This window comes from Notamacropus eugenii, chromosome 6 (assembly GCF_028372415.1).
Source record: "Notamacropus eugenii isolate mMacEug1 chromosome 6, mMacEug1.pri_v2, whole genome shotgun sequence".
Lineage (NCBI taxonomy): Eukaryota > Metazoa > Chordata > Mammalia > Diprotodontia > Macropodidae > Notamacropus > Notamacropus eugenii.
The window spans coordinates 387,848,420-387,870,045 of NC_092877.1; the positions used below are offsets into that span (position 1 = coordinate 387,848,420).

Below are 21,626 nucleotides of genomic sequence, written 5' to 3' on the forward strand. Positions count from 1 at the left end.
TTTTTGAACTTTGTTTTACCACTCCTTGATGTTTCATGGAGCCAATAGCTTCCATTTGGCCAGTTCCAATTTTCAAGGACTTATTTTCTTCAGTGAATTTTTGTACCTCTTTTTACCAAACTGTTAACAGGTTTCTTTCATAGCTCACATTTGGTTTTGAAAATCATTTTAGCTCCTTTGATTCTTTCTTTAACCCTTCTAGGAATTTTTCTGGGCTCGTGTTTTCTTTGAGGGTTTATTTATAGATATTCAGGAGTCATTTTCTTCTTCTGTATTTGCATCTACCCTGCCACCACATGGCCAGGTCATTCCTGTGTTTGCTCATTCTTCTAGCCTACTTTTTTGACTCTGGACTTTGGTGTTGGGCTCAACTAACTTTGCAGCAGGGGGGGTGGGGGGGGAGGCAGGAAAAGGTTGGTCTGAGCAGCCCTCCTTAAGTATCCTTTCACTGTTTTCACAGCTCGGTCTGGAGGTCTGCAACCTTTCAGAGTTTCCAAAGGAGTGTGGCCTGGGGAGGGAGCTGCTCAGGGCACAGCTGTACTTCTGGAGCTTGTTCTATGCTGGTACTTAGGTAGGCCCTGTGCTTCCTCATGGCCAGCCCCATCCATCCTGTGTCTGTGACCTGGCACAGGGCTGCCAGATGGCTCTTGTTCCTGCTCCCACTGCTAGATTGGAGTCTTCCGGGTCCTCATCTGACCCTGGTGCTTCCTAATGTTCAATCTTGGCCCCCCACCATTGTCTCTGAGTGCTGGGATGCTCTCTGCCACTGCTGCAGCACACTCTTGGTGAGCTGCCACCTCAGTGGTGGCAGATCTCTCTCTCTCTCTCTCTTCCCCCTCTCTCCTTTCTTACTCCCCCATCTTTCTCCCTCCCTTTCTACATCTCTCTCTGTCTGTCTTTTTCTGTTCAGAATTCTAACTGGTGAGTTTTCTAGGTTTCTGTGAAAGAAGTGTGCTGGACAAGCTAGGCAAAAATCTTTCCTCTCACTCTTAGATCCACCTAAGTGGATGCTTCTTGCCCCAGCCTCTCTGCCGACCTCCAGTCTCACATCTCCAAATGCTTTATAGACATCTCAGACTGGATGGTCAGCAGAATCTGAAACTCCCTATGTGCAGAACAGAACTCATTCTCTTTCCCCATAAACTCTTGCATCCTCCTACCATCCCTCATCTCTTTACACTTTGAGCTTTGCAGTAGCTGCTGCTGATTGCCTGCCTCAAGTCTCCCATCCAGTCCATTCTCCATTCAGGCTAAAGTTTTCTTTCTTTTAAAAATTATTTTACTTGTTTTCATTTTTCTACAATCACTTCCATATATCTTAGATTTTCCCCCTCCCTTTCTCTTATGCCCTGCTCCCTTCCCACATCCTTCCTGAGATGGTGTCCAATCTTATACAGGTTCTACACATACATTCTTATTAAATATATTTTCACCTTAGTCATGTTGCATAGAAGAATTAAAATGAATGGGAGAAACCATAAAACAAAACAAAAACAAAACATAACACAAGAGAAAATGGTCTGCTTCATTCTGCAATCCAATTCCATAGTTCTTTCTCTGGATATGGAAGACATTTTGCCTCAAGAGTCCATTGGGAATTTTTTAGATCTTTGCATTGCTGTGAAGGACTAAATCTACCAGAAAAATTCCTTGCACTCTGTGGTTGTTGCCATGTAAAAAGTTCTCCTGGTTCTGCTCCTTTCACTCAGCATCAGATCATATAAGTCCTTCCAGGTCACTCTAAAGTCTTTCTGTTCATCATTTCTTATAGCACAATAGTATTCCATTACATTCATATACCACAATTTGTTCAGTCATTCCCCAGTTTTTGACCACCTCAAGGAGAGCTGCTATAAATATTTTTGTACATGTGAGACCCTTTCTTGTTTTTATGATCTCCTTGAGATACACAATCCTAGAAGCAATATTGCTAGGTCAAAGGGTATGTACATTTTTGTAGCCCTTTGGCCATAGTTCCAAATTGCTCTCCAGCATGGTTGGATTAACTCACAGCTCCACCAGCAATGAATTAGTGTCCCAACTCTCCCACATCTTCTTCAACATTTATCATCTTCTTATTTCGTCAGGTTAGCTAGTCTGATAGGTGTGATGTGGTACCTCAGAGTTGTTTTGGCTTGCATCTCTCTAATCAATAGTGATTTAGAGCATTTTTTCATATGATTATAGATAGCTCTAATTTCTTCCTCTGAAAAATGCCTGTTCATATCCTATGACCATTTATCATTTGGGGAATGACTTGCATTCTTGTACATTTGACTCAGTTCTCTATATATTTTAGAAATGACGCTTTTATCAAAGACACTAGTTAAAAAAAATTCTTTACCAGTTTTCTGCTTCCCTACTTTTCTTGGTTGCATTGGGCTTGTTTGTGCAAAAACATTCCAATTTAATGTAATCAAAATTATCCATTTTGCACTTCATAATGTTCTCTTTCTCTTGTTTGGTCAAAAATTTTTCCATTCCCCATAAATCTGACAAATACACTATTCCTTGCTCCCCTAATTTGTTTATAGTATCTGTCTTTATACCTGGATCATGTATGCATTTGGACTTTATTCTTGTATATGGTGTTAGGCATTGGTCTATGCCCAGTTACTGCCACACTGTTATCCAGTTTTCCCAGCAATTTTTGTCAGTGAGATCTCAGAAGCTGGGGTCTTTGGGTTTATCAAACAGTAGATTGTTATATTCATTGACTACTGTGTCTTGAGTATCTAACCGATTCCACTGGTCTACCCCTCTATTTTTTAGTAAGTATCAAGTGGTTTTGATGATTGCTGCGTTATAATACAATTTGAGATCTGGTAGGACTAGGCCACCTTCCCTACCATTTCTTTTTGTTAGTTACCTTGATATTCTGGACCTTTTGTTCTTCCAGATGGATTCTGATGTTATTTTTTCTAGCTCTAGAAAATAAGTTTCTGGTAGTTTGATTGGTATGGCATTGAACAAATTAATTAATTTAGGTAGAATTGTCATTTTTTAGTATATTAGCTCAGCCTACCCATGAGCAACCAATGCTTTTCCACTTACTTAGAACTGACTTTATTTGCGTGAAAAATGTTTTGTAGTTTTGTTCATATAGTCCCTGGGTTTGTTTTGGCAGGTAGACTCCCAGATATTTTATAGTGTCTATCATAACTTTAAATGGGATTTCTCTTTCTGTCTCTTTCTGTTGAACTTTGTTAGCAATACATAGAAATGCAGATGATTTATGTGGGTTTATTTTGTAATCTGCAACTTTGTCAAAGTTATTTATTATTTCAAGTAGTTTTTTACTTGATTCTCTGGGATTCTGTAAGCATATCATCATATCATCTGCAAAGAGTGATAACTTAGTTTCTTCTTTGTCTATTCTAATTCCTTCAATTTCTTTTTCTTCTCTTATTGCGAAAGCTAATATTTCTAGTACCATATAGAGTAATAGTGGTGATATTGGACACCCTTGTTTCACCCCTGATATTGTTGGAAATACATCCAGCTTGTCCCCATTGCACATAATGCTTGCTGAAGGTTTTAGGTAGATACTGCTTATTATTTTATGGAAAATTCCCTTTATTCCTACGTTCTCCAGTGTTTTTAATAGGGATGGGTGTTGTATTTTGTCAAAAGCTTTTTCTGCATCTATTGAAACAATCATGTGGTTTTTGTTAGTTTTGTTGTTGATATGACCAATAATGCTAATAGTTTTTCTAATATTGAACCAGCCTTGCATTCTTGGTATAAATCCTACCTGATCATAATGTGTTAGTCTCGTGATAAGTTGCTGTATTCTTTTTGCTAATATCTTATTTAAAATTTTTGCGTCTATATTCATTAGAGAAATTGGTCTATAATTTTCTTTCTCTGTTTTGGCTCTTCCTGGTTTAGGTATCAGAACCATATTTGCATCCTAAAAAGAATTTGGTAGGACTCCTTCTTCACCAACTTTCCCAAATAGTCAGTATAGTATTGGAATTAACTGGTCTTTGAATGTTTGATAGAACTCACTTGTAAATCCATCTGGCCCTGGAGATGTTTTCCCTAGGGAGTTCATTGATGGCTTGTTCAATTTCCTATTCTGAGATGGTGTTATTTAAGCACTCAGCTTCCTCTTCTGTTAATCTGAGCAATTTATATTTTTTAAAATAATCATCCATCTCATTTAGATTGTCAAAGGTATGGGCATACAGTTGGGCAAAGTAATTTCTAATTATTGTTTTAATTTCCTCCTCACTGGAGGTTAGTTCACCCTTTTCATTTTTGATCTTGGTAATTTGGTTTTCTTTTTTTAAAATCAAATTGACCAAAAGTTTATCAATTTTATTGTTTTTTTTTCATAAAAACAACTCTTAGTTTTATTTATTAGTTCAATAGTTTTCTTAATTTCAACTTTATTAATCTCTCCTTTGGTTTTCAATATTTCTAATCCGGTATTTACTTGGGGATTTTCGATTTGTTCTTTTTCTAGCTTTTTCAGTTGCATGCTGAATTCATAGATCTCCTCTTTCTCTATTTTATTCATGTAGGCATTCAAAGATATGAACTTCCCCTAAGAACTGCTTTTGCAGTATCTCATGAGGTTTGATATGTTGTCTCATTATTGTCTTTCTCTTGAATGAAGTTGTTGATTGTTTCTGTGATTTGTTGTTTAACTCTCTCCTTCTTTAGGATTAGGTTATTTAGTTTCCAATTAATTTTTGGTCTATCCTTCCATGATCTTTTATTGCATATAATTTTTACTGCATTATTATCTGAGAAGGATGCATTGACTATCTCTGCCTTTCTGCACTGGATTGTGAGGTTTTTATGACTTAGTACATGGTCAATTTTTGTATATGTGCCATGTACCACTGAGAAAAAGGTATATTCCTTTCTATCCCCATTCAGTTTTCTCCAGAGATCTATCATATCTACTTTATCCAGAGTTTACTCACCTCCTTAACTTCTTTCTTGTTTATTTTGAGGTTAGATTTATCAGGTTCAGGGAGGGGAGGTTGAGGTCCCACACTAGTATAGTTTTGCTGTCTATTTCTTCCTGTAACACCCTTAACTCCTCCTCTAAGAAGTTGGATGCTATATCACTTGGAGCATTTATGCTTAGTAAATGATATTGCTTCATTGTCTATGGTGCCTTTTAGCAGGATATAGTTTCCTTCCTTATCTCTTTTGATTACATCTGTTTCTGCTTTTGCTTTGTCTGAGATTAGGATTGCTACCCCTGCATTTTTCATGTCAGCTGGAGCACAATATATTCTGTTCCCTAAAGCTTTCTTAAAGCACAGGTTAGAACATATCAGCCTTCCCCTCAGTAAACTCCGCAGGCTCCCTATTGCCTCTAGGATCAAATATACAAAATATTGTGTTTGTTTGGCATTCAAAGCCCTTCATACCCTCTCTCCCCACTCTTGCAGTCTTTTCACACTTTATACCCTAGCACCTACTCTTCAATCAACTGTGGTCTTCTGGCTGTTTCATGAACAAGATACTCTGTCTCAGTTCAGACATTCTCTCTGGCTGTCCCCTATGCCCAGGACACTCTCCTTCCTCCACTCCATCTACTGACCTCCCTAACTTCCTTCAGTCCCAGATCAAATCCCACTTTCTACAGAAAGCCTTCTCCAAGCCCTCTTCATTCTGGTACCTTTCGTCCTTTAATTATTCCCTACTTATCCAAGATATCCCTTTTCCAGTGCACATTTGCAGGTTGAGTCTCCCATTAGATCATAAGCTCCTTGAGGGCAGGGACTGTCTTTTGCCCCTTTGCATTCCCTGTGCTTCACATAGAGCATGGCAGTAGAGTAGGAGCCACCTAATTAATGTTCCTTGCTTGAGATCACAGAGAAAGTTGTTGACTTCCATAGAGCCAAGGGCAGATGCCATTAGAGACTGTCTTCCAAATTTATGTCATCTTATTAATAGCTGTGTCTTGGGTCTGGCAGTCTACTGGGTGGGAATCTCTCTAACAGCACTATGGGCTAGCCCAGTGGAGTCAAACTCAAACAGAAATTGGGTCACCAAACTGGACACAAGATTCTGGGGCCACATATTTATTGACTTATATATAACATCCCTTATGTTCTATTGGATTTCTATTTATTCTATTAAATGTTTCCCAACTACATTTTGATCTGGTTCTGGCAGCCTGCAAGGTTGCCCTTGTGTCTGCCACCTCTGGTTCAGCCTATGTGTCTCCATCTTGACCACAAGGAAAGCAACCAAGACAGCCAAACTCCTTGCTGACATCTAAGCATCTTAGATCTCTGGTATCCCTCAATACACTGATCTAGTAACCCTGTCTGTCTAAAGTGAGTTTCAGCTGTTCACTCCTGTCTTGGAGGAAGCCAAGCTGGGGTTAGGAGATCATTGTCTCCCTTCTAAAGGGTCATGGCCCACAGAGGACATGGATCACTGATCCTGGTGCAGGGGCAGCAGGACTCGGCATCTACCACTGCAGAGCCCCTTCACTAGGGTCCCTTCACTATTTTCTCCTTCCAAGACAATGCTGGAGATGGGGGGTGGGGAGTTGGAGAACAGAGTATTATGTAAGTGACACTCCAAAAGAAGTCTCCCTTCCCTGTAACTGTTGGCCTTTGATATTTAAATGTCCCCCTTGGAATCTGGATGGTTTTTGTTGTGTTATGTTTTTTGGTGGCCTGTAAGCTCTAGAGAATACCTGGTGTCTGATAGGGGATGCTCCCTGGAGCTTCTGCCTTTCTAGATGGGGCTGCCATATTGACCAAGGTAGGACAACCCCAGAATGGGATGGAGTGCTTCTCCATGGCTTCTTCCTGGGTGGGGGCAGCAAAGAGAGGAACCAGAACTGGCTGAGGAGTCATTAGAGAAGAAATTCAGGACTAGAAGTTTTGGAGGGCATCTAGACCAAGTCCACCTCACTTTACAGATGAGTACGGTGAAGTCCAGAGAAGGAGGCAAAAGTCAGTGGGGGGAGGGCTAGTGAGTGACCTAGTGGGGCAGTGAGGTGGCCAGAGGGATCTATGTGTCCATGGCTGTGTCAGCACTCTGGACGGTACCCTGCCCACCCCTGGGGCTGCTGCCTTAGACACTGCTGTCTTCTTAGCTGTCACAGAGCCTCCCCTCCCCACTTTGCTTCTATCTTCTGTGAGGAAGCACATCAGCTCATTGCCCAGCCTCCCCCTCCAGTCCCTGCTTGGGGGAACCCCCTCTCTTCAGGGAACTGCTCAGGGTGAAGGTCAGGCTTTTGCCAGACCTCAGGAGGTGTGGCTTATGGGCACATGTGTCGGGCCAGAGGATGCTGGGGACACTGGGAGGCAGCTGGTCCTAGTGGAAAGAGCCTTACCTGAGCATCAGGAGGTCCGTGGTTCTGAATCCCAGGCCAAGTGTGATCTTGGGAAAGCTATTCCCTTCTTCTGAGCCTTGTTTCCTTTTTGGACTGATGCAGATTAGTGGTGATGCTTCCTTCCAGTTTGAAGATTCTAGTCCACTTCCTTTCTGGAGCCTCAGTTTTCCTCTCTGTAAATGGGGTTGAGCTTCCACCTCCCAGGGTTATTCAGGAGGAGATGGTAAAACTGACATGCTGGAGAACTGTGCTTCAGGATGAGGATAATTTACATAATCCACGAGCCAAACCCCCCACATCCTGGGCTGGAGGCTGGCATCAGAATCATGCTGTGCCCTTGACTCACTTGGTGCCAGCTCCTTCAATGAGGAGGTCTGGCACTGGCTTGGCATCCTCTGTCCTTTATTCATTCACTTGCTCCTCATGAGCTGTGTGGGCACCTGGGCCTGCTGCAGCAGCCAGCTGACAGAGGAAATGAGTGAGTGGAGGAGGCCTTGAGCTGCCTTGTCTTTTGCCTCATTTTTCTTTGCCCACTCTCTTCCTCAGTCGCCACAGTGCCAGGAAGGTTTTCTGCCTAGTTTTCTGCAATGGATTTTAGAGCCAGAGGAGGCTTTTATTTTATTGTTTTCAGGTGGTGCCCAGCAGAGAGAAAGGGTGAGGATAGAACCTTATGCCAAGGTTAAGGAATTTGAGCCAGTGTCCAGGGGATGCTGCTGCTGGGGCTGCAAAGGTTGGTAATGAGAAGCTGTGAGCCTCCTGATCCCCCTGAGTGGGAATCCTTCTTTCTTTCTTAGCAGCTGGTGGCACAGTGGATAGGCCCTGAAGTTCAAAGCCAGCCCCAGGCACTGACTAGCTGTGTGACCCTGGGCAACCACTTTCCCCTGTGTGCCTCAGTTTGCTCATCTGTAAAATGGGGATAATAACAGCGCCTATTTCCCAAGGTTGTCATGAAGGTCGAGCGAGATATGTTTGTCAAGTGCTTTGCCCAGGACTTGGCACGCAGTAGGTGCTCTGTAAATGTCACCGTTTCTTTCCTGCCCCTCCTACTGGGCTGAATACCTTGGCCCTTCTCAGTCCCAGGGTGAGGAGGCTGTGTGTATGTTCAGAAGTACCTGCATCAAAGCGGGTAGTTAGTGGTGGGACTGAGTCAGAGGAGGCAAGCAGACTTTATGGTTTCCATGACAACCAGGGCAGGGCCAGGCGGCAGGGAGGAGGTCCTGGGTCTGGAGTGGAGGCCAGAGATGTGAAGGGACATTGGCTTCACAGTGAGGTGCTTGTTGTTTCCTTTGGATACAATCTCTCAGCTTAAAGTATAATTGAGGCAGAGAAGGAGGCTGTCTGCCCCGTGTAAATTCTGTTTATTTAGTTTGTGCCATAGAAATGCCTTCCTTTAAAAAAATTAAATGTTTCTTTTCAGCTCCAAATCCTTTCCCTCCCCGTCTTTTCCCCCCACCCATTGAGAAGGCAGTTATTCCTATGAAGTCTTGAGAAGCATCTTTCCACCCAGAGTAAACTTTAGGGGGCCCTGAATAGCTAACTGAAGCCACCTCCCTCTCAGCCTCCCACTGAAGTGGGAATGCCCAAGCCTGAGGAGGTCCTCTAGAGACACATGAATGAGGGAACACCATGCCAGGCACCCCACTTCCCAACCTCTCTGGGCCTGGCTTAGGCTCCATTTTCATCAGGACAACAGACCGTTCATCCCAAGATGGTTCATCCTCTTTCAGGGACATCTATGTTGCCTGTTCCAAGTGCACACCTAGACCGAGACCCCTCCTCTCATTTTAACTTCAGAGGCAGCAGTGAATCTGTGTGAAAGATGGTCCTAGCCCACTGATTCTGCCCTCTGCCTCACGCTGTGCCCAAGACTGCAGTGACTACCTCTGTTTGGGCCCTCACCGTCTCCCACCCAGATAATAATCTAGGTGCTTCCTAACCAGGCCCTGCAGCCAAGCTCCCCTCTTTCCCAGCCTCCCTTCACACAGTTGTCCTCATGTTCATGAGACATTTTGCTCATATAACTTCTTGTCTTTAAAAACCTAAAACTGTGCCCTGCAGCTGACCAGATAAAACACAAAACCCTCTGCCTGGCATTTTAGGACCCCCAAAGTCTGGCATCAACATCCCTTCCCATCGTTTACATTCCAGGCCACCTAGACTCGTCACACTTTTCTCATCTTTCCTATTCCAACCTCCATGCCTTTGCTCATGATGCACCCCTCCCCATGTCTGAAATGGACTCCCCTGACCCTGTATCTCAGGGACCATCTGGTGAATGGACCTTTCCCTATTCATGTGTCCCCGTTTCTGCAATCACACAACTGACTGACTTAGGAAGGTAGACAAAGGATCCCACTGCTACACAAAAGCATTTGGTTGAGCTCAAGAGAGACTCTGCTCCAAGGAGTCTCCTGGTCATGTGCCAAGGTCACATAAGATTCCTCCATAGGCATAAGGACAGGAAGGATGCTCTAACAATTCTCTGATTAGTCACATCAGAGATGGCAGAACACGCCATTTGGCTAAGCAGGTCTTTGTTAAATCATAGACCCTGGCAGTTCCCTAAAAAGTCCAAATGGAAACAGAATTCCTTGGGAGGGGGTGGTGCTCCAGATGCTCCTCTGGCCAGATGACATGGTGCTGTTCCCATCAAACCCACAAGGCTCCAGGGACTCTTATGGCACATCCAAGAGATTTAGAGCCTCCATCTGCCAGACTGGGATGGTCAGTTAGGTGGACAGCCCATTGAGGTAGTGTGGATGTAGAATGCCCATCTGCTGGACTGGGATGGGCAGTTGAATGGACAGTCCATTGAGGTAGCGTGGGTGTAGGATGTCTGCCACACCAAAATGGACAGTTGGATGGACAGTCCATTGAGTATATCCAACCACATATGTGGTAATACAACCACATGTCTTGCTTGGAGAGATGATCCATTAGTGGATAATGATTTGGGCACAGTTTAATGGGATGGAAATGGTCTGGATGAATGTAGTCTGTGCAGGGATTTCAAAGCACTCCTAAGGGCCTGACACAAGACCTTGCCTTTTGAATATTAATACTTCCCCAACTTGGGGCAGCTAGGTGGTGCAGTGGATAGAGCACCAGTGCAGGAGTCAGGAGGACCTGAGTTCAAATCTCACCTCAGACACTTGGTACTCACTAGCTGTGTGACCTTGGGCAAGTCACTTAACCCCAACTGCCTCATCCTGGGTCACCTCCAGTCATCCTGACGAATATCTGGTCACTGGATTCAGATGGCTCTGGAGGAGAAGTGAGGCCGGTGACCTGCACAGCCCTCCCTCACTCAAAGCAAAGTCAAGTGCAAGTCATGTCGTCATTTCTCTGATGGCATGATCTTCTTGGGCAACGAAGGATGAACACACACACACACACACACACACACACATACACACACACACACACACACTTCCCCAGTGATGGTGCTTGGTGGCAGTGAAGCACAGGACACCAAACAATGTTACCTGTGAGTCCCTCAAGAGGGAAAAGAGAGAAACATGGCAGCTGAGTAGAAGCCTCGGAGTGAGAAGTGACATCCTGGCACCACTGGGGATGTGGAGGACCTCTGACAGAGACAGAAGGGCAGAGACTCTCCAGCACTTGGGGAAGAGGGGTGTTCCAAGCCTGTGGGTGGGTCACGTTTGGGCCATTGGCACTGGAGGCTGCACTGGGAGCCACTACCTGCCTGTGGAGGGGTGGGACCACTCTCTCTCCAGCTCCTTCCAGCTCCATCATTCTGGAATTCTCCCTGAAGCCTGGCCTTTCTCCATTGTCCTCTCTGGGAGTCTAGTCTCTGCTTCTGAGGATGTTGCAATTCCTCAGAGTGTTTTTCTAAGACCCACCTCTGCCCTTAGGGGCCAGTTCGAGGAGGCCCTTGGAAAACCTGTCCTGTTACTTCATAGTCTCACCCATTCCGTGTTGAGCAACCCTGGGCTCCAAGTGACAGACATTTAGCTATTCCAGAAAAGCAAGTCCACCCTCAAGAGACAAAGTACAAAGGATCTCCACTGAGGGCAACTCCCCCAATGTGTCGTGGAGGGAAGTGTGGTCTTCTGGGAAGCAGCTGGCCTGGAGCCAAGGCACCTGAGTCCTCTCCTTACCTGGCTCCCATCAGGGACTCCTTGTGTGGTCTTGGGCCAACCCTTTTGCTTCCATGGGCCTTAGTGTCCTCATCTGTAAAATGGAGACAACCATCCAAGGAGCACACCCTGCTTGAGGGATTGTTGTGGGAATCTGCCTGTGGAGTCACAGGCATGAAGGGCTTTGGGGTACGGCAAGGGCACCCTGTTCTGGGCTTCCTTCAAAGAACTGGCTAAGTCAGGTCTTGTGCCATGAGCCTGCCTGCTTCCCTGGGATGCTTTGCCAGATGGAGGTACACACCGAAAGGAAAACCCTGGGCCAGTGGGCGGTGGGCCCTGGTGCTGGATGCCAAGGGACTTGACACCCCCCCCAAAAAAAGTTCAACCCAGCCCTGGCCACAGACACACACCATCTGTGCTCAGTTTCCCAGATATAGCAAAGTTCTTGACTCCATACTCGGCATGGACACTTACCCCAGAGTCTATGGGAAGGTCCAGGGATATCAGGCCTAGAGTCAGACCTGGGTTCAAATCCAGCCTCAGCCACTAGCAGTGTAACTCTGGGCAAGTCACTGCTGTCTGCTCAGTTTCCTTGTCTAAAAAAGGAGGATAATCACAACCTTCACTTCCTGAATTTATTGTGAAGATCAAATGAGAATATTTGTAAAGTGCTTTGTATACCTCAAAGTGCTCTGTAAATTCTAGCTAACACTAATAACATCCTCACTGATTCTCAACGTCCTCATCTGGGTAGTGGGGATGTACAGTCTGACTCCTGGAGTCATGGGGAGGACGGGATGAGACCATGCCTGTGACAACACATTGGAAAGGGCCAGAGCTGCTGGGAACAGGCCAGGCTCTTCCCACCTGAACCCAGCCCAGCCCTTGGAGCCCACCTGGGGAGGGGAAGGGGCAACTGCCCAGAGCCTTCACCTACACAAGGGCTCCAGCAAACAGTTTGCTGGGGGGGGGGAAGGGGGAGAAGAGGGGGGAGAGTCTGAGGGAATGGGGGAGGGTGTCTGGAAAACCTCAGCAGAATCTAGAGGTAGTGGGCAGGAGGACCAGTGATGGTGGGCAGGGCTAGGAGATGGCAATCTCAGGAGGTAGGGTAGCAGTATGTGCCTCTCCTTGCTTTCTCACTGAATTAAAGAGATTCCAGAGAGAAAAGTGGCCTTTGAGGCTCCTCAAGTCAGCCTCTAGTCATGGGCTAGGGATTGCTGTTGCTTCTCTCCCACACCTGAGTGAGCTCAGAGCAGAGAGGGCCCTCCAAGAGTGATGGAGGGAGCCCTGAGAGGGCTGGGACCTGTCCAAGGTTCCAAAGCCCCTCCCAGTGAAGAGTCAATCCCTTAGACCTCACCATGACATCCATGGTGCTGACTGGCCTCGCTATAGAGATGACAAGGCCACAGGTCATGGACGTACAAAGAAAGAATTTAATAAATGCCCTTTGACTTGATCTGTAGACTTGGGTTGAGTTGTTCTAAGTCTTGGAGCAGATCTTGGGGCAGAGGGAGGCAGGAAAACAACCCAGGCCTGCTGGTTCTGTTTGCCACTGCCTAGCCATATGGCTATTTCTAGGCTTTTGGTCATGAGGAGCAGATGAGCAGGGGATGGGATGGGGAGCCAGACTGAGGGGCCCAGGCCAGAGTCAGGAAGGAAAGGGAGGAAGGCCAGCCTGGCCCCCTAGTGCTCACCTCCCAAGGGCTTGAATGACAGCAGTTCTTCTGTCTGCAGGTTTTCCTTGCGCTTGGAGAGCTCCTTCTCTCTTTCAACTGGGCCATTGTCGCTGACATCTTGCTGGTAAGTTGGCCTGGTCTCTGGGGGCTATGCCTTGGGGCTGGTTCTAGGAGGGAAGTGCAGCCAGTGCCCAGCTGCTGTGAGCTGGATGTGGGTCCTGAGCAGAACTGTGCTCAGGGCTCCTGAGCTCAAACCTGGGCCTTGCCTGGAGCAAAACACAGTGGTACAGGTCGGTGAGGAGCTGGGGGAGCAGCCTTGGAACCAGCCATCGCTGGGCACAGGAGAGAAGGCAAGAGCCCAGGGTCCTCTCAGCTGCTGTGGAGGCCAGTCCAGTGCCAACTCCCCCTCCTTGCCCATTGGACTTCCTGGAGTGATCCTACTGTCCCACTGGGGCTTCCCCAGGCTGATCTGAGCCCATTTGCCTTGGTCAGCTCATGCATCACTAGTTTGCATTGAGCATTTTCTGGGAGTCACAGGACTCTGCTGGACAGGGCTAGTTGCCTCTGGTTGGTGGAAGTTCACAGTCTAGCCAGAACGGGAGCTACTGGAGATCAATACAGGACAGGGCTGGTCCTTTCTAGTGTTAATACTGTATCCCTTTGATGACCCTCAGATCAGAGAAGGAGGAAGGAAGAAAGGAAGTAGGAAATAAACGTATGTTAAGTGCTCAGTATTTAGCAGGTGCTGTGAAGAGTGCTGGGAAAACAATACAAACAAAAAAAAAAGACGGCCTGTCCTCAGGGAGCTACCATTTTGATGGGGGGGAGAAAGACAGGGGAGGAGGGAATGAGGGAGTCAGTGGCAGGAGCAGAGTTTGAGGTGAAGAACGTTCAGGGGATGGATGATAACAATTTAGGTTTGTTCTGAAGTGACTCTAGAACCTCAGAGCTAGAAGAGCCTCTAGTCTAGCTTATCGGGACCTAGAACCTCCACACCACAACCAGCAGGTTGTCATCCTTTAACATGCCCTGCAGCCTGAGGCCCACTTTGCCCCAGGACAGCTGCCATCTCTAGGGTCTTTGTCCTCACCCCTCCATGATGTGAGCTGGGCATGAGCACTGTGGATGTGTTGGGGAGGAGGGCCAGGTCCTCCCATCACGAGTCCTCTACCTTCTCAAAAGTCCTCCCCTCTGTGCAGGCCTTTCCCTCAAACCACACTTTCCCCCTCCCCATGGTTTTCTTTTCAAAGAGTTCCTTATAAGCCTTCCCCCGTCCCTCCGCTACAGAAATCTGCCCACTCTTTGGGCAGCCTTAAAAAGGCTGAGTCTGTTTTCTCTCTTCCTGTTCTGGGGAGTTACAAAAATCAATCAATAATTCTCTTTTGTTTAGTCTGAGGCCCAGGCAGAGAAAACTATCTTTGGTGAATATGTGTGTGTTGGTGCGCGTCAGTGTGGACTGCAGTTGGAGCAGAACTCAGCCTTGCTCAGGCGTTTCCCCCTTAGCTGCGCTTGTGCAAGGACACACGCTAATTGTAAGGTCGAGGTGAACTATATTTACCTTAGAAAACCAACCTTAAAACAAAAAGAAAACAGAAATGGAAGCTTAAGAAGTGGAGATTTGAGGAGCCGACCTGCCTGCCCCAGAGGTGGGGGCCAGAGCGCGGGCTCAGCCCTTCTAACAGCCCCCAGCCAGTCACACCGAGCTAAGCCCAGAGAAGCCAGCCCTAGGTCAGCAGACAGAGACAGGCTGATTTCTGGAAGCTTATACTCCAAGGAGGCAGACACCTAGACAATAACGATCTAGTATCTGCCGTGCCCTCCAGGAGCTCAGGCTCAAGGGAGAGTGACCAGCCAAGGACCAGAGGCAAAGCAGGTGCCTGCAGGACAAGGTTCAAGATGATGGGGAAAGGACTTTAGGGCGCTTCAGGTTACAGAATAAACTAGGGGCTTCACAAAGTGCTGGAAAAGCAACTCTTCAGCCTTAACCCTTAGGGCACTGCTTGTATCCTCACCTTTTCCCACTCAACTCAGGCAGGAGAAATCTTTTGGAGAAAGGGTGAAGGTCTTTATCTTCTTGGATCACTTTTCTGGCTGGTCACCTCCTGCTCTTCTTGGCTACCTCTGGTCCCGCTTGCTACAGGTGTCCCAAGCACTCTTTTCTACACCCAGAAGGATGCCTGGGGGAAGGGAAGAGGCAGACATGCATTCAGAAAGGCATGGGGCAGCAGCAGGATTTGGGACAGACTGGGTGACTGGGAGGGACGAAGGCCCGCAGTGCTGCTGTACTCTAGGCTTTTTCTTAGAATTGTAGGCAGTTCTAGTCTGGTTGCAAAATGACTGAACAATTCTATGCTGCGTCTTCTCTCAGGATGGCCCCTGGAGTGGGCCTGGGAGTGGTGGTGAGGCTCCTTGTCCAGTGGTTTCAGAACCCCCCCTGTTGCAGCAATCTAAGCAGCCATCACCTCCCAGGGACCCTGGGGGCAGTGTGCCTTTTTTTGGAGGACTAGCTGACTCTGGATATAAGGAATGGGAGACTGGTGGAAGACTGTAAAGATCAGCCAAGATCAGCCAGGCTTTTACCAGGAGAGAGAAGCCCAGAGAGGGGAAGGATCTGAGACTAGAACTCAGCTCTCTGGACAGCCTGACTAGGCTTCTTTCCAGGAACTAGCCAGACTTTTTTCCTTCTCACCCAGGGAGTGAATTCCCTCTGCGCAGAGTTTGAGGACTGGTCACCAGGAGGAGGGAGGGGTGTTTGCTCTGCTTGGCTTGGTGGGGAGGGAGCCACAAAGAGGAAATGTGGAGACTTCCAAAGGTGAGAATCATTTGCCCTGGAGGGGCTGAGGTGGCTGGGGGCTGTGTGACTTCCAGGCCCAAGCACAGGGGTGTCTTTCAGGAAGCGGGAGGGCCAGAAGAGGCTTCTGCGGCCCTTCCCTTGCTCATCGGCACCCCCTTCCTATCGGAATCACATGTTCTTTGACCTTTTGTTTCCCTTGTTACTGATGGTCTGACTCCAGACTGTCTTCTACAAGAAGCCTTCCCAGATTACTCCTGTCAAGGATCATTACTCCCATCTCTGCACTCCAAGGAGTGAACTGTCTGGCACAAGACCCTCATAAACCCCATCTCCAACTGGCCACCCCTCAATGGAAACTGTGTTTCCCCAGTGAGATGGAGAGGATCTGCCAGTCTTCTCCAAGCCTCCGCCATCCCCTTCCTGGCTCTGGGCAGAATGTAAAGGAGACAAGAGGATATGCTTTGCCTGGGGGGATGTTCAGAGGTGGGGACCACCCCTGGCCACCATTCTGCTTTCTTAAGGACATCTCAGCCTCCTTCAGAGATCTAATTACTTGCAAAGGCTCCACCAGTAAGAGGGCAGTGTTACTGTAGCGTTCTTGGAGGGCGAGGAGGTGCCCACTCACAGAAGACAGCAGGGTTCTCTCTGGCTTCCCAGGGTGAAGGCCTCTCTCAGGGAGAAGGTTCTCAGCTCCTGCTCTCCATGAGGACCAAGGCTGGTGACTCACTGAACCGGCACATGGTGAGATGGTCCAGGAGTATCGAGAGTGGAGGTGGCCCCCTCTCCGTGCCTGGGCTCAGCCCCTCTCCAGGGATGGATTTCTGCTGGCTGCCTTTGTCCATCCCAGGGGAGACTTTGTTCTGCCATCTCTTGGCTCAGCAGAGTGGGTCGATATTTCTCATCTGGGGAGGTGGCTGAAACTACTCCTGGAGCCTGCTTCCATGTGGGGACAATCTCTTCTCCCTCTGAGTTTTTTTGTCCTTGAGGAGAAAGTGGCCTCCACTGGAGCGAGCACCATCCACGCCAGGAACATCAGCTGAGCAGATGCAGAATGCTGGAGTTGCTAAGGGCCTCAGAGGCAGATTCTCCAGTCTGAGCTTTACCCAGGCCCAGTAAAATGAAGTGACTTGTCCGAAGTCCCAAAGTGAGCCAGGAGTAGGAGTGGGGCTGGCAGCTGGGCTCTGCCCTCTGTGCCCCTACCTGGGATGTGACCCAGGTGTAGATGGTGTGTGTATGCTTCTATTTTAGGCAGGTTGGCAGGCATACCCAGGAGGAGGAGAGTGTACTGGAGGACAGCTGCTCTGGATTCCACCTTAGCAGGGTGAGCAAGTCCTTGAGAGAACAGGGAAAGAGAAGAGAATCCAAGAGGCTGATGGGGAGCCAGGCTTGTGCCAGGGCTGGAGGGCAGAGCAAGGGGACTTGGAGAAGGGTGGGAGAAGGAGGACCACAGAGACTCTGTACTTGGCTGAGACTCCTGAGGGAGGACATGGAGCCTCAGAGGAAACAGCTGATTGTGTTCATTGGCAGGAGAGATTGGGGCAGTGGGAGGGATCATGGGCCCTTCTCTGGAGTGTGATAGGGCCCCTCACCAAACCTGAGAGTGCCTCAGGCTCAGTTCTCCTGCTCTGAGGGAGTGGAACAGGAAACCTGAAGGGCCTGAAGTCTCAGGCCAGAAATTGAGGCCCTGAGGATAGAGGAGGGTTTTCCTCATTAATGCTGATTAAACATGGACTTCAGAAGGGAAAGGCAGAAATGGAGAGCTAGGGAGAAAGCTGCCCATGTGTCCATGAGGGCCATTATCACTGAATGTCCAGGAGGAAGAACAGCTAAGGGGGCTGATTTTCAGCAAGAGTGGAAGCAGAGACACCCTGATGTTTGTCCCCAAATGCACAGAGAAGGCAAAGTGAACAGTGAAGGCAAAGTGAACAGTGAAGGCAGGAGAACACCAGCTAGTATTTCGGCAGCGTTTTAGCATCTCACAAAGATTCCCTCGTTGGATTCTGGCAGGAAGGTGTTATCATCCCCATTTTACAGATGAGGAAATGGAGATTGAGAGGGGGGAGGTGGTTTGGCCTTTGATCACACAATTCATAGGTAACTGAGGCAGGATTTGAACTCAGGTCTTCTAGACTGAGTGTAGGGGAAAGTGCCTTCTGGCAACAGAGAGGATTTTGAATGGAAGAGAAATAGAGTCAGGGTGTTGGATTAGGAATGGGGGTGGGGTAGACCTGTGGTCCAACAATGGACCAAAAGGCCCTTTGTAAAAGCAGCAAGAGACCAGGACTATTTCACTTCTGTCATGCTAAGAACTTGATCCCAGTTCTAAGAACTTTTAAGTGACTTGGTAATAAAAGATAAAAATATGATTGGCAAGTACCTGGACAAGTACTCAAGACTTCCAGCCCCCACAAACTACATCTTGGCATGTGGCTGAGCCCATGGCCTGGGTTGTCCCAAACAATGAGTGAGATAGAGGCATAGAGCACATGCTTGTGACATCTCCTAATGTCAGGAAACTGGGAGACAGAGCTGCCTTGTTGGATGGCAGACTCATGATCCCCAATGGTCTTGGTAAGCTGAGATAATGGTCTGAATCTATAATGAAATGAAATTTCATACACTTTTTAAAAAGACCTATACATGAATTCAAAAATTAACTACTCCATGTTTTTGGAGAGTGAAGAATATCTGGACACATGTCGAAGGTCTGGTAGTCATCCAGGACTCTATTTGGGAGCCCAATGAGACAACCAAGAAAGTCAGGGCTCTCTTAGGTTCTATTCTGGAATCAGTGTCTGGAGAGAGGGAAGCATGTTCACTGTCCAGGGTTCTCACTCACATCTCAGAGTGCCAGATCACACCTAGAAGTCATGTATTAGTACCAGAATTACCCAGTCTTCATGGATTCCCTTACGATAACTACCTCCCCTGGAATGATGCCCGGTACAGCACATAGAACAAACACCCAAGGGAGGATAGTCCTGACAGGTCACAGGGGTGGGAGCCCCAGAGATTGGGAGGCCAACAAGTCTAAGAAGGAAGATTGATCTTCGGGTAGAGTTATCACATTGTCAGTAGTTGTTTTGGAGTACTTTTTAGAGAAAACTTGGCCTCTGGTGTTTGATTCTGTCGCTCAATACAGTTCTTATACCAGTAAGAAAGCTTAACTTAGATCCAGCTTAGAAAGAAATGCAATGCTCCTTAGAACATAAATCCATTTTAAGAGACTTTGATGGACATGCATTGTCACATACGTTCACCTTCATTAGATGGCTAAACATTTTTTTTCTCAACTTAGTCAACTCTTAACATTTGCATGTTGTGAAAAACTAATAGTCATTATGGAGGACATATTAGCTCCGATTTACATGTCACAAGGCACTGCTCCCCAGGCAGCCCTCCCAAGAGTCAAGGATAACGAGGCACACAGACCCATGCTTTTGCAAGGGGGAATATCCTCTGGAGGGTCAGGCACTGAAGCCATGCCCTTCCCAATCCTGGAACTTTACCCAGGCCCAATCCTCATTCTCCTAGTAACTAATTTGGCTCAGAAGCACCAGGCTTGTGGTCAAGGTAACAAAGGACCTTACATTCTCTTCAAAGGCCCCTGTAGGATGCTGCTTCTGCCTGGGTCCCATCACTTGCTCTGTGTGTTTCTTGCAGCATCTCCAATTGTAGCTTTGATCTTATGGTCCTTGCCCTGGTCAGGCCACATCTGGAGAAAGCTCAGGTGCACATCTTAAGAAGGTCATTCTGCACTGAAATATGTCCGGAGGAGAATGCACTAGATGCTAGAAAGACTCAAAGCTCCATGTGGACTTGGTAAAGGAGCTAAGGCAGTTTTATCCAGAGAGGAGAAACCTCACAGAGGCATGCTAGCTGTCTTTGATTATTTGAAGGGCTGTTACTTGGAAGAAGGATCAGCCTTGTAGTGTTTGGCCCTGGAAGGCTGAGCCAGGAGCAATGGGGGAAGTGGCAGAGGCCAGTTGAGGCTTCTGGTCAGGAAAAGTTTCTCTATAATCCAGTGGTTCCCCAAGGGGGAGCAGGCTGCCTTAGGTAGGGGTGGGAGCAGGGATGGACTCCTCTCAAGACAGGTTGTCACCAGTGCCATCAAGGCATCCTGGGCATTTCTGGCATCTTAAGGATGACAAAATGGGTTACACAATCATCTTATTTGAACCTCATAACTGCCTTGGAAGTACTCTGGACACCATTATTCTGTTTTACCAGTGAGGAAACTGAGGCTCAAAGTGATTTATCCAGGGCCATAGAGCACATGCGGCAGTCAGGGAGTCAAGTTTGTGACCACTTGTTGAGCAGGTTGTAAAAGGCCATCTTACTCTGGTTTGGCTTTGACTTGGTGACCTCCAGGGTTCCTTCTAATATGGAGATTCCAGGATACTACAATTTAAGTAGAGATTCAAATCTTCTAAATGAAATTCCAAACTTGGCTAATAATTACCAAGCTCATCTTGGCCTTAGCCATGGCTGATGATGGTTCATGACAGAAGAAGAAGCAGAAATTGTCTGCATATTTTAGCACAAAATTAACACCACTAACAACTTGACATTATTTTAGCACTAAATTAGCACGATTAACAACTTGGAGCTATTAGCATCTGAACTGTGCAGTTGACACCTCCTTGCTAAGCAGAGTTAATGATCCTGTCCTTTCCATTTGTCCTGTGCTACTTGTTGGCATTAGATACGCATCTGGGCTGTATTTCCACCAGTACACAAACTCATGGGGACTTTGTGCTTTGTAGGACACAGGATCACAGAGTGGGAGTACACAGACTCACAGAATCCTAGGAACAAGGGATCATAAAAGCACAGGATCCTAGAATAGAAAACCATTGGATGATGTAAACCTAAGACTATAGAATGGCAGGACCATATGATCCTAGAACCATAAAATGATAGAATGATGGGACTATGGAGCTAGATCCTCAGGGTCATTCTATGACTCTGCAGTTCTATAGTTCTAGAATGTTAGAACTGGAAGGGCCATTACAACACTCCTATAGCTCCTTCATTTCATAGAGGAGGACACTGCAGTCTAAGAAGATAACTTGCCCAAAACCATCAGAAAATTAGAAGCAGGCATAGACAAGACAAGTGATTTCTCCAGGGTCAATGGTGAGTTTGTGCAGAGCAAGGATGACATGCTGACCCTCCAAAGGCATGGGAAGCATGGATATTGAAGAGAAGAGAGGAGAGGGATTTAAAACTGGTCCTTTGAGGATAGGTGAAAAGAACCTGACATGCTTCCTCTCCTCAGGAATTTGGAGGGTGGGGTGGGGAAAGGAACTAGACCTGTGATTTCATTGTTGAACTCCCTCTGCCATGGCAGGTTGGCCCTGCCCCCCCAGTTTGTAGGCTTAGAGAGCTGTCCATGGTGCTGAAGGGGGAAATGCCTTGCAGAGTCCTACAACCAGGTTGTGTCAGGTGTCCTAAACTGAAACCCTTGTGACTCTGAGATCTGGCTGATGTGCAGGATGAGCAGATTCCTCCTCATCCCTTTAAATTAGGATGAGCAGATAAGCTTGAATACAACAAGTGAGGTAGTGTCTGGGCCTGGGGAACACTTTGTGATTGATTGTCAGGCAGATGAAACCTGGGTATTGGATCCTGGGATTCCCAGCAAGGTGAGAGTGAGAGGAAGGTTCTGATTTGGGTTGGGTTAGCGCCAGCATCACTAGCAGCTGCCAGAGATCTGGAGGAAAATGAAGGCA

The 21,626-nt window shown here is 47.2% G+C and overlaps 1 protein-coding gene across 1 annotated transcript in view; it reads left to right on the forward strand.

Annotated features, from left to right (window-relative positions):
- Positions 1 to 21,626, forward strand: part of SPNS3 (SPNS lysolipid transporter 3, sphingosine-1-phosphate (putative)) — a 56,068-nt gene that overhangs the window by 23,240 nt on the left and 11,202 nt on the right. The window contains exon 9 of the mRNA XM_072618969.1: positions 13,156 to 13,221. Within this exon, the coding sequence (XP_072475070.1) occupies positions 13,156 to 13,221 (66 nt within the window). The remainder of the gene's footprint in view (positions 1 to 13,155; positions 13,222 to 21,626) is intronic.